Source organism: Theropithecus gelada, chromosome 10 (assembly GCF_003255815.1).
Source record: "Theropithecus gelada isolate Dixy chromosome 10, Tgel_1.0, whole genome shotgun sequence".
In the NCBI taxonomy this organism is placed as follows: Eukaryota; Metazoa; Chordata; class Mammalia; order Primates; family Cercopithecidae; genus Theropithecus; species Theropithecus gelada.
The window spans coordinates 56,905,726-56,918,980 of record NC_037678.1 but is presented as its reverse complement, the minus strand read 5'-3'; the positions used below and the strand labels follow the sequence as shown (position 1 = coordinate 56,918,980).

General features: G+C 47.0%; 1 protein-coding gene and 1 non-coding gene across 2 annotated transcripts in view; one reads left to right on the top strand and one right to left on the bottom strand.

Annotated features, from left to right (window-relative positions):
* Positions 1–1,474: 1,474 nt before the first annotated feature.
* The window catches only part of WFDC3 (WAP four-disulfide core domain 3), a 17,713-nt gene continuing 5,932 nt past the window's right edge, over positions 1,475–13,255 (bottom strand). The window contains exons 5-7 of the mRNA XM_025400242.1: positions 4,789–4,923; positions 2,686–2,871; positions 1,475–1,707 (exon numbers count right to left, since the gene is read on the bottom strand). Of these exons, the coding sequence (XP_025256027.1) occupies positions 1,691–1,707; positions 2,686–2,871; positions 4,789–4,923 (338 nt within the window). The 3' untranslated portion in view covers positions 1,475–1,690. The remainder of the gene's footprint in view (positions 1,708–2,685; positions 2,872–4,788; positions 4,924–13,255) is intronic.
* On the top strand, positions 6,465–6,590 carry LOC112633900. The gene has a single exon (XR_003121660.1). It is a non-coding gene; the product is annotated as a U6atac minor spliceosomal RNA (small nuclear RNA).

Sequence of the window (13,255 nt, the reverse complement as noted above, 5' to 3'; positions counted from 1 at the left end):
CAAAGTGTTGGGATTACAGGTGTGAGCCACTGCGCCCAGGGCCACTGCTGAGTTTTTGTGACTTCTCCCCCTTATTTTCATTCTGGCATGTGAAATTCTGGTTTCTACCTGGTTCGGAACATTCATCTTTTGAGTAGAGTAGGTGTATGTCAATGTTGCCTGATCCGAAAAACAGTGGTTGGCATGAACCTTACAGTGGCCATACCAGGAACATCCATGACTCCAGGATCATGTTGCAGGGAACTGGGAAGGGTCAGTGTCTGTGTGATGGGCTGCTGAACATTTTGGAAGATCCCTCTTCCACTGTTTTATCATTTTGTTGTTTATTTAAAAACTCAAATACATGCACATAGTTGTTTTTTTTTTAAATCATATTATCACAGCACCACACCTGACTAATTTTTGTATTTTTAGTAGACAGGGTTTCTACTACAACAGTCAAAGGCACAACTGCTCAGAAGGCTGAGGCACGAGAATTGCTTGAACCCAGGAGGCGAAGGTTGCACTGAGCAGAGATCGCGCCACTGCACTCCCGCCTAGGCAACAGAGCGAGATTTCGTCTCAAAAAAAAAAAGATAACTAATTAAATAAATTACCCATTCATAGAGTTCTATTAAAAGAATATATATGATGACATGAAAGATCTCCAAGATACACAATATAATCCGTTTCATATAAATAAAAAACATAACTTTAAAAAATTATCTTGGTCCCAAGAACCTAGGGACATCCCCTCCCTAAAATAAAGCTACCTGGAGGGGACAAACTGCTTGTCTTGGAGCCAAGGGCTGGCCCTCAAGGAAGGAGGTCCAAGGTGGGAACATTCCAGCAACTACAAGAAACTAGCCACTCTGCCGGGCACAGTGGCTCACGCCTATAATCCCAGCACTTTGGGAGGCTGAGACAGGTGGATCGCCTGAGGTCAGGAGTTCAAGACAAGCCTGGCCATCATGAAACCCCACCTCTACTAAAAATACAAAAATTAGTAGGGCATAGTAGCGTGCCTGTAGTCCCAGCTACTCAGGAGACTGAGGCAGGAGAATCGCTTGAACCCGGGAGGCAGAGGGTGCAGTGAGCCAAGATTGCGCCACCGCACTCCAGCCTGGGCAACAGAAAAATACATCTCAAAAAAATAAAATAAATAAAATAAAATAAAATAAAATAAACTAACCACTCACCCCTGTTCCACCCTCAACCTACATTCTCCAATAAAAGAAGAAGGTCAGCAGGTCTAAAAGAGACTGACCTCCACCCCCACCAGGGCTTGAGAAAGACATCTAAGGCAAGTCACTCTCAGTTTAGTTTCCACCCATCGCTCCCCTAGCCACACCCAACCAAAACCCATTTTCAGAGTCGTCACAAAGAATGGATTACCCATCTGTCCTAAATATGTAAATCGTGCAATCCCACAGGCACACTCATACCCTCTAGCTCTCCCATATCATCTGAGCCCTCAAACAGCACAGACAAGAGGTCAGCACCAGCCTTTATTGGGAAAGAGAAGCACCACACACCCACTGCCCAATCCAGGGCTGTTTCCCACGCTCTGGTCAGCGGCAGGAGGAGAAGCAGAGCAGAGAGGGCCATGAGTGCCCCCTGGAAATGTCACAAGCCCTAGGATGTCACCCTCTCTTGACTGCCAGAAAAAGCTTCCAGAGTTACCACAGAAGTTCCCGACAAATCAGCACAGCTAGGGCACTGGGATCTCTGCAAGTAGAAGAAATATCAAGTCACAGCTGTGCCCTCCTGGCTTCAGCTACCCGAAATGTTTTCCCTCCACGCTAGGAAAGCTTGGCCTATATTGCTCTCAAAAATCTTAAATGGCTCCTTGCTTCCCAGACAATCCAATCCAAACTGGCACTGAAGGCTCGTATTATTCAGATGTCAACTTTATATCTCCTGTTATTAAAAAAAAAAAAACCTGGAGATATGGTCAGGCACGGTGGCTCACGCCTGTAATCCCAGCACTTTGGGAGGCCGAGGCGGGCGGATCACCTGAGATCAGGAGTTTGAGACCAGCCTGGCCAACATGGTGAAACCCCGTCTTTACTAAAAATACAAAAATCAGCTACGTATGACAGCAGGTGCCTGTCATCCCAGCCTTGGGAGGCTGAGGCAGGAGAATTGCTTGAACCCAGAAGGCAGAGGTTTCAGTGAGTTAAGATTGTGCCATTGCACTCCAGCCTGGGTGACAAGAGTGAAACTCCATCTCAAAAAAAAAAAAAAAAAAAAACTGGAGATATGTCTGTTCCTTTACCCACCCTGCCCCACTTCTCACCTCCCAAACATATCCCACACATTCCCACCCTGTGTTCCTTTGCCAGCAATCACCAGATTACCTGTCTGGCATGTCCGTGTGCTATCCTCACTCTGTCGCATCTGCCTAGCCTTAAGGGCCTTGATCAAATCCCACCTCTCCCAGAGACCTTCCCAGGGAGCCACACCTGGGAACAAGTGTAAGCCTGTACTGTTTATATGAGGGTTCTCATCTGGGACACAGGTTCACCACACCTGGGAACAGATGTAAGCCTGTACTGTTTGCATGAGGGTTTTCATCTGGGACATAGGTTCTTTCTCTCCAACTAGACTTTTCCTGACCTTCTGAAATCCCCTTCCCAGCACCTAAGCCAGTGCCTTGCACATAGCAGTTGTCTGTTATTGTTGATGACAATGGACTGTACTCACCTAATTCAGAATCAGACCTCACAGTCCAGTTGGGGTTCATGGTCAGTTTTCGGGGCAGGACTGGTGGGACACAGAAGCGGCCACAGCCTGACTTGCAGCACTTTTCTCCAGCTTGACAGTTCTCATCCATCACACAGCCGACAATGCACAAGCCCACCAGAACTTTTGGACAATCACCGCCCCGCCCTGTGGGAACAACAGGCACAAGAAAAGGGACAGGGTGTCAGCTCTGCCATCTCCATGTTCCCATCTAGAACTTACACACAGAGGCTCTAGGTCAATCAACCCGTGACCCTCACTAGACCCAACTAAACTGGCTGGGAAACCATGGAGCTGGAGGATCTGAGAATCTTTAGGAACCCAAGAGAACTCTGAGCCCAGAGTTTTCAAATGGTGCCCCAAAGGGAGTTTCCAAGAGGTAACTCAGGGAGTGATAACCCTGCAGGTTTGGGGTGGGGGTGAGTGACATGTGGCAGGGACAAGCCTCCCAGACCACCACCCTCTCCCCCTATGCTCTGGATTCATAGTGTCACTTCCTCACGGTGACCTCTGCCACCCTAGACAAGGTTTGATGTCCCTGTTTTGTGTTCCTGTAGCACCCTGTATACTTCCTCTCATCAAACTTTATGATAATCTCTTATTTAAAAGGAATATGTCTATCTTCCCTGATGGCCTATAAGCTACATAAGGACAAGAGTCTGTCCTCAGCCTTGAGCATTGCCTGGGAATCTAAAGGGACTAAGATAGCACCAGAGTCGATGATTCTTTAATGCAGATCCACAGTGCCTGGCACTCAAAAATATTTGTTTTTTAAAAATGTTGGCCAGGTGCGGTGGCTCACACCTGTAATCCCAGCATTTTGGGAGGCTGAGGCGGGTGGATCACGAGGTCAGGAGATCGAGACCATCCTGGCTAACACAGTGAAACCCCGTCTCTACTAAAAAAAATACAAAAAATTAGCCGGGCGTGGTGGGGGCACCTGTAGTCCCAGCTACATGGGAGGCTGAGGCAGGAGAATGGCGTGAACCCGGGAGGCGGAGCTTGCAGTGAGCCGAGATCGCGCCACTGCACTCCAGTCTGGGAGACACAGCGAGACTCCGTCTCAGAAAAAAATAAAATTAAATTAAAATTAAAAAAAAATAAAAATAAAAATGTTGAAGAAGAAAAGGCATTGGAACAGGAATGCTTTTATGTTTATATATATATATGTGTGTGTGTGTGTGTGTGTGTGTGTGTTTCCGGCTGGGCGCGGTGGCTCATGCCTATAATTCCAGCACTTTGGGAGGCCGAGACAGGCAAATCAGGAGTTCAAGACCAGCCTGGTCAACATGATGAAACCCCATCTCTACTAAAAATATAAAAATTAGCGGGGCATGGGCCAGGCACAGTGGCTCAAGCCTGTAATCCCAGCACTTTGGGAGGCCGAGGCGGGCTGATCACAAGGTCAGGAAATCAAGACCATCCTGGCTAACACGGTGAAAGCCCGTCTCTATTAAAATACAAAAAAAAAAAAATTAGCCGGGCATGGTGGCGGGTACCTGTAGTCCCAGCTGCTTGGGAGGCTGAGGCAGGAGAATAGTGTGAACCCGGGAGGCAGAACTTGTAGTGAGCCGAGATCGTGCCACTGCACTCCAGTCTGGGTAACAGAGCGAGACTCCATCTCAAAAATATATATATATATATATATACACACATATATGTTTCCAACTAAGATTTCATTTGGGGCAGGAGAGAAGCTTTTTGTTAAAAATTAGATCTGAAAATCAGGATCTTAGGCAACTTCCTCATTTTACAGATAAAGAAACTTGGGCTCAAAAAGAAGGGTTTGCTTACCCAAGGTCACAGAGCAAAACCTCAGCAGAATCAAGACCAAAAGCCATACTGTCTGTCTTCCAGCCCAGGTAGTTCCTACTGACCCACAGTGCCTCCCACCTAGTTCTTTTAATGTCGGCATGGCCCCTCGGCCCTAGAAGAAGCGGTTGCTGTGGGTTGGAGGACTACAGGGACAAGAAGAATGAGAATCCTAGCTCCTCTCAGGAAGGGAAAGAGAAGCACTCTTCTCAGGAAACACTCAAGGATTTCTTCCCCAAAGAGCCAACATACCTCCCTCAATGTCTCCAAGGCAGGTGTGGCCACAGCCGGTGCTGCAGCATTTATGCCCCTGAGGACAGGATGCATCCCCATCACACAGCTCCTCACACGGAAGGGGGTCAGCAGGACATTCACCACCAAACTCTGCTACAGAAACAAAGCATTGGAGCCCAGAGATGCTCAGGCCCACAGTATAAACACATTTTTCATTGTATCCCATGTGTATGTTTATATATAGTTATATATTTATATACATGTATCATATACACATATAATTATGTATTTATATACATATATACATATATAATGTACACATGTGTGTGTATCATGTATCTGCAATACATCTGATTTTTTCCAGACAGGGTCTCACTGTGTTGCCCTGGCCAAAGTGCAGTGGCACAATCATAGCTCATTGCAGCCTCAAATTCCTGCATTCAAGGGATCCTCCCGCCACAGCCTCCTGGTAGCTAGAACTACAGGCACATGCCACCAGGCCTGGCTAATTTTATTTATTTATTTATTTTGTAGAGACAGGGTCTCACTGTATCACCCAGGCTAAAGTATGGTGACACAATCACAGCTCATTGCATCCTGAAACTCCTGCGCTCAAGGGATCTTCCCACCACAGCCTCCTGAGTAGCTAGGACTACAGGCACAAGCCACCAGGCCTGGCTAATTTTATTTATTTATTTTGTAGAGAAAGAGTCTCACTACGTTCCCCAGGCTGTTATCAAACTCCTGGCTCAAGTGATTCTCCCTCCTGAGCCTTCCAAAGTGCCAGGATTACAGGCGTGAGCCACCACACCCAGCCCACCCTGATATTTTATATTCTAGTTCTTCTTTTTCCTAGTTACTAAATTGCTTTCAGGACTCACAGTTTGAAAAACACTGTTCAGGTCTAACCCACTGTGGCCAATATTCTCCATGAATTCTCCCTGTGGCAGACATTTACAATGGTGGCCTCTAGTGAACTTTATCTCCTGGGATTCAGGCCCTTGTGTAGTCCCCTTCCATGCCTACTCTGGGTTTGACCATCTGACTGACTTTGACAAATGGGACATTAGCAAATGTAATGTAAGCAGAGGCTTGATAAACACTTGCATACTGGGGCTTGTCCACTCAGAATACTTCCTCTTGGAAACCAGCCGCCATGTTATAAAGCAGCTTGAACTATACTATGGGATGACGAGATGCCCCACGGAGACAGAACCTAGAAGAGAGGTCATCCTGGACGTGGTGGCTCCAGCTGAGCTCCCTGCTGAGCTCCCAGCTGAATGCAGCTAAATGAATGACCACAGCTACATCATGTGGGTATATGTACTGCCCAGCCAAGTTCAGGCAACCTACACAACTGTGAAAAAGAGTAACTATATTGCTTTAAGTCATGAAGTCTGGAGATGGTTTGTTATGCAGCAATAGATACCGGATACTAAGTTTATTCTGAGAGGCAACAGGTCCAGCTAAAATGATTTGTTTCCCCATATTCTCTTGCAACTAGGGGTGATCACAAACTAGGACATAAACTGGGAAACTTTTGTCCTCCTGACACAGGGAATACCCCTTTCAAACTGCTCCCTCACTTCTTTCTTCTTCCAGTCCAAAGACAGACATTACACGGAGAGGCAGAGCAGCCTTCTTTCAATGAGGAGGCAACTCAGCATAACGAAATGGTCAAGAATTGCAAAGGAGTGTTGCATGAAAGGGGAGAAGGTTAGCACTCCCCTCGACAAGGATGCAAGAGGCCCTTGGGCCTGAGAACACGCATACGGTTCAAGCATTGCCACCTACTTTGTGGCATCTAACCATAGTCTTTCAAAATAAAAAAATAATAAAATGTAAATGTAAAAAAAAAAAAAGAAGAATTGCTAAGAAGAAACAGGGAAATAGTTTCATCCCTGTTAGCATCATGGAGCCACCATCCCAGCCTCAGGACTTCTTGTTATATGAGAAAAACAAACCCCTATATGATTAATTTTCTGTTGTGTGCAGCCAAACACATTCCCTATTAAAATAAACTCAGAGGAGGATCTTGCCCAGAACTACAGAGTGAGTCAGCAGCAAGGCAGGACAACACTCAGCCTCTTGATTTGCGGTAAAGTACTTTTTCTACTACTCTACCCTTAAAACATGCAGGCAACTGGCCAGGGCCCCAGGCGCAGGCACACCCAAAGAAGGCCACATCCAAACCAAACCAATTCACCATGACTCATTCGTCTTAGTGTTTATTTCAAGTTTCTTAAGTAAAGAGAAAGGTGACAGGCAATTAAAGAATTTCGCAGAAAACCAAAGCAAGACTGGCTCAGTGCCTCTGAGTAGGAACAGGTAAGTATGATTGCATACAGCTGGCTCCAGGAAGTCTCCTATGATGGAAAAAGCAAGTACTGGAATCCAAGGAGAATACGTGCAGCTAAACAACCCAGGCATCATAACCCTGTATCCTGGGAATTTCCTGAACAGCCCCTATTTCAAATATCCTGTGCTATTGTGAGATCACATCAAAACTATGTGTCCTGATTTTTGACTCAGAAAATGTGGTCACTGTAACCACCAAATGCATCTCCCTGCACCTCCCCACCTGCTTGACAAACACTGAAATCCATTTAACAAGGAACAAAAGCCTTCTATCTCACAGTTGAGAAGGGGGGGCATAAAAATCTCCCTGGTGGAAAAACCCGGTGACATAAACTTCTCATAAAATTATGCCATGTGCCCTAGAATCTGGGAGTGCCATACATCCCAGATTTCACCATTTTGCTGAGCTTGGCCCTGAGATGACCAAAGCCAGGAGCTCTCTGCTACTCTCTGCCCTCGTCCTCAAGACCAGGCAGGGAGCACTTACCTCTACCCTTTTCCAGGCCAGGCTTCCTGGAGGCCTGGAGGGTCACAGCACCTCGCTTTTGACCAGTGACCAGCAATGCCACCCAGTCTGACACCCTGCCTTATACATGAATCCCTGCCACATGATCCCTTTCTCTCAGCTCTAACACCTGGAATTAATGGGGCCTCACTACCTCCAAGCCAGATTATGCTATCTTTCTACTTAAGCTAGACAGCCTTTACACCTCCTTTTTTTTTTTTTTTTTTTTTTTTTTTTGAGGCAAGGTCTTGCTTTGTCACCCAGGCTGGAGTGCAGTGGCCTCAAACTCTCAAACTCCTGGGCTCAAGCAATCCTCCCGCCTCAGCCTCCTAAGTAGCTGAACTATAGGCACATGCTACCAGGCCCAGCTAATTATTTGTATTTTTTGTAGAGACGGGGTCTCACTATGTTGACTAGGCTTGTTTTGACCTTCTGGCCTCAAGCAACTCTCCCGCCTCAGCCTCCCAATGTGCTGAGGTTACAGGCATGAGTTGCCATGCCTGGCCCTTTGTACCTCTTTATACTCATCTGAAATCTGGTTGGTCCTTTTCCTATCCCCAGAGACCTTACAAAAAACCTGGCGGATGCTATTCTTTCATGCAGGATCCTCTGTCTTTCACTATCCTGGCTTTGCCATGCTAGGTAAGCTCAGTTCCTCATAAGACATGCTCTCCAATCACCTCACAATTAGCTTACCAAGAATCAGGAAGAGAAATAGGAATGGTAGCCAGAATGGGGATGACGGTTCCCCACCCATCCCAAGACTCTAAGCTATCCAAAAAAGGAATGAAGCTGAAGCCCAGGAAATACAGTCTGTCCTGCTGCCTCAGCTCCAACCTGCCACTATGTCTGAGAGAAAGATGCCAGTTGCTGTTGGAAAAGTAAAATTTCAGCACTTCTTAACCCAAGAAGGGCCCTCTGAGCTAACAAACTTACTCCGCTTCTCTTGTAAATAGAGAGACAGACAACCAGAGACAGGGATCGGCCTGAGGTCAACGGTAGCAGAACTGAGTCACAAATCCCCAGCTCTGACATAAGGTCTCATGCCCTTTAAACCACATCATGGGCCCAGTTCAGTGACTCATGCCTGTAATCCCAGCACTTTGGGAGGCCGAGGTGGGTGAAACACTTGAGGTCAGGAGTTCAAAACCAATCTGCTCAACATAGTGAAACCCTGTCTCTACTAAAAATACACACACACAAAAAAAAATAGCCAGGTGTGGTGGTGGGTGCCTGCAATCCCAGCTACTGGGGAGGCTGAGGCAGGAGAATTGCCTGAACCCGTGAGGCAGAGGTTGCAGTGAGCCGAGATCGCACCACTGCACTCCATCCTAGGTGACAGAGCGAGACTCCGTCTCAAACACACACACACACACACACACACACACACCATGATGATCCCCTACACTGCAGCAAGGATCACACAAAAACAAACCAAGAAGCACTGGACTCACTCCACTCAGTTCTGCCAAAAGAGAAGACCCAGTGGTAGATAGTTTTAGGGGTTAGGAAAAGTTATGCACCAGTGTGTAGGGAGTCCTCAAGACCACTTACTTCCAGGTTCAGTGATTCATTAGCAGGACTCAGTGTAGAGTCATACCCATGGCTATGATTTATTACAGCAAAGGGATACAAAGAAAAATCATCAAAGGGAAAAGTCCAGAGGAAATCAGGTGCAAATTTTCAAGAGTCCTCCCAGTAGAGTCACGGGATGCACTTAATTCTTCCGGCATGGAATTGTGACATGTGTGAAGTGTTTTCTACCAGGGAAACTCATTAGAGACTCACTGACTCACTGTGAAAGGTCTCTACTGGGGGCTAGTCACTCAGACACCCTCTGCCTAGCACGTACCAAGATTCCGGACTCTCAGAAGGAAAGCAGATGTTCAGCCTAAACCACAGTGTTTACACAAACAGTTTAGGCACAGTGAACCACTCTTATCAGTCAGAGTAGGACAAACACCCACAAAATCCAAGTTCCCAGAAGCCAGCCAAGGCCCAACCTTGCCAGCAAGGCTTTTTAAGAAGAGCAGTCTCAGGCTTTTTATGCTAACTCTTTTATACAACCTGCAGTGAGGTTTTAGAAAATTATACAACCTGCAGTGAGGTTTTAGAAAAGGGTCAGCCAGACACACAGGGAGGCCATGCCATCAACCTACATAAAAGATAATACATATGTGATAATAAGCAAAACAGAGGGTCACAGGGGATCTGGAGTGGTCAGGTTTCATACAGTGGGGAGGTGAGCCATGAGGGGGCCCAAGAAGACAACGCTCAGGCCAGAATCAGAATCTTCACTCCAAAACCTCTTCCCCCAGGTTGTCCCTGTCTCTGAAAAGAACACCACCATCACCCAGCTGCTCAAGCTGAATATCTACCACCCCTCTTTATACCCTGTCTCCCTCAATGCCTGCAGCCACTTACTTCTTCACGCAGTCCCATCAATTCTACCTTCACAAACATGTAAGCCTTCCATTTTTCTTTTTTGTCGTTGTTGGGTTTTGGGGGGTTTTTTTGTTTCGTTTTTTGTTGTTGTTGTTGTTTGGTTTGTTTGTTTGTTGAGATGGAGTTTTGCTCTTGTTGCCCAGCCTGGAGCGCAGTGGTGCAATCTCGGCTCACTGCAACCTCCGCCTCCTGGGTTCAAGTGATTCTCCTGCCTCAGCCTCCCGAGTAGCTGGGATTACAGGCGCCCGCCACCATGCCTGGCTAATTTTTGTATTTTTAGTAGAGATGGGGGTTTCACCATGTTGGCCAGGCTGGTCTCGAACTCCTGACCTCGTGATCTGCCCGCCTTGGCCTCCCAAAGTGCTGGGATTATAGGCTGAGCCACAGCACTTGGCCGCCTACCATTTTTCTACGTCTGCAATATCTCCACCCCAGTCTAAGCCCCAATCATTTCTCCCAGCCTGCCACAATAGCCTCCTAACTGGTCTTCCATCTTCTACACTTTCCCCTATCCATTCTTCATATACCGGCAGAGTGGTCTTTTTAAAATTAAAACTGGACAAGGCCTCTCCTGCTTTTAAACCTCCTCAAAGGCTTCCTATTGCACTTAGAATAAAGCCTAAGAGAGAAACCCTGAAGACTCCCCAAAGTCTGGGCCCTGCCTACCTCTCCAACCTCAAATGAAAGTAGCCTCCTTCCGTTTTCTTCCATTACCTTCAAAGCACTCATCACATCTTGCGGTTATTATGTATTTGTTTTCTCAATTATTTCCTGTTTGTCACACCATGACAAAGCCCCAGGGGGGCAAGGACCATGACTGCCTTGCTCACCACTGCAGACCTACATGCCAGGTAGGGTAGCCACACTCAATATACAGTGAATAAATGAATAAGTGGGTGAGTAAACAGACAGGTCAGCCATCAGATAGGTGGGGAGGTGGAGAATGGGTGGACCAGAACACAGAGGTACTCGGCATGACCATATGAGCTCTTGAGCATTATGTGGCAGGTTTACTGCAGACTTTTTAAAATGCATTTCTGACCAGGTACAGTGGTTTGTGCCTGTAGTCCCAGTTTCTCAAGGGGTTAAGGCAGAAGGATCACCTGAGCCCAGGAGGTTGAGGCTGCGGTGGGCTGAGATCACACCACTGCACTCCAGTGGTTAAATAAATAAATAAATAAAATGCATTTCTTCTCAACTGCATTATCACTAAATATCCTTATCCCTGTTTTACAGATGATAAAAGTGAGGTTCAGAGAAATGAAGGGACTTGCCCAAGGCCACACAGCATGCAAGCAAAAGAGCCAGGACACAGATCCATGTTCAGATTAGAACAGTGTCATGAGAGCAGGACCCAATATCTGCCCTTGCCCTAAGGCAACCTGTTTGGTCTCCACTGTGCCAAACAGACCGGCACTGGCCATGGTAAACCTCTGGCAATGTCAGAGCTTAAGGAAAGCAGAAATTCTTCATAGCCCTGGAAAGAGAGCTTCCTGTAGAGTTAGGTATAGCAACCAGTCCTGTTGGGTGAGTGGCCTAGCCCTCCCCTAGGGCTGGAGCTGTAGAAAGTAGTTAACTGCCAACGCAATAGCCAGTATCACCTCCCACCAGGCTAGGAACCCCACTCAGCCCAGCAGGCTCTGGGACATCTGCGGGAGATCACTATTCCAGCCTGCTTGCCAAGCTCCAGTGGAAAAGGAAGCCCTATCTGGGCTGGCCAGGGGCCAGAGCAGCTCACAAAGGCACTGTGCCTGGGTGCCAGCCTCGCCCTTAGCCCCTACAATTCAGCCCTCAGCTTCAAACACTGGGAAGATTATAGCAAGCCCTACCTGCCAGCAGTCAGTGACCTGCCTGAGACAGATTCCCAGGCTGGTTCCAGAGCTGGGCCTTAAGAGTCCTGGCAAGGAGAACAACCTTCCATTCTCTCAAATGGGCAGGCTGCCCAAGATAGCTGCCTAGGCCAGGCACAGACAGACCCAATGGCTACCAGCAAGGGGCCTCCTACCTGGGGAGGTTTGACTGGAAGGAAAAAGGCTGTCACATGTTACAGAGCTTCAGGGTCTCAGAGAGGAATTGATCAGGGGAGAAGAAAACCATCCTGGTTTTGAATAAAGGGGCTGGTTAGAAATTGTACTCCTGCCAGGCATGGTGGCTCACACCTGTAATCCCAGCACTGTGGGAGACCGAGGCGGGTGGATCACCTGAAGTCAGGAGTTTGAGACCAGCCTGACCAACATGCTGAAACCCTGTCTCTACTAAATACAAAAAAATTAGCTAAGCATGGTAGCACATGCCTAAAATCCCAGCTACTTGGGAGACTGAGGCAGGAGAATCACTTGAACCTGGGAGGTGGAGGTTGCAGTGAGCCGAGATTGTACCATTGCACTCCAGCCTGGGCAACAATAGTGAAACTCAGTCTCAAAAAAAAAAAAAAAAAGAAATTGTCCTCCTGACCCAGTCCACTTAGGAGGCAAGAGGAAGGAAGTTAATATATACTAAGGGCAAAACACTTTGCATAATTTAAATAATTACAACAAGCCTTCAAAGTTTATTCTTCCCATCTTACAGAGAAGGGAACTAAGGCTCAAAAAGACTTGCCCAGGGACCTGCTGGCCAGTAACTGGCAAACCTCAAGCTTGAACCCAGGACTCCGACAACCCAAACCTAGGATTTTCCACTCTAACATGCCACCACATGCATTCAGATGAGAGAATGGTTCCAGTTCCTTTAAAAACATAATAAGAGGCATTTCAAAACAGCAGAGAAGAAAATAAAATACCTAGGCATACATTTATGGAGAAATATTTTAACACTATAAAACACCCTGAAATATGTGAAATACACTTGATCAACAGGAAGACATAGGATTCAACATAGGCCAGGCACAGTGGCTCATAGCCTGTAATCCCAGCATTTTGGGAGCCGAGGTGGGCAGATCACCTGAGGTCAGGAGTTCGATATCAGCCTGGCCAGCATGGCAAAACCCCATCTCTACCAAAAATACAAAAATTAGCTGAGCATGGTGGCACACGCCTGTAATCCCAGCTACTCAGGAGGCTGAGGCACAAAAATCACTTCAACATGGGAGCAGAGGTTGCAGTGAGCCAAGATCGTGCCACTGCATTCCAGCCTGGGCAACAGAGTGAGACCCTGTCTCAAAAAAAAAAAAAAAATGAA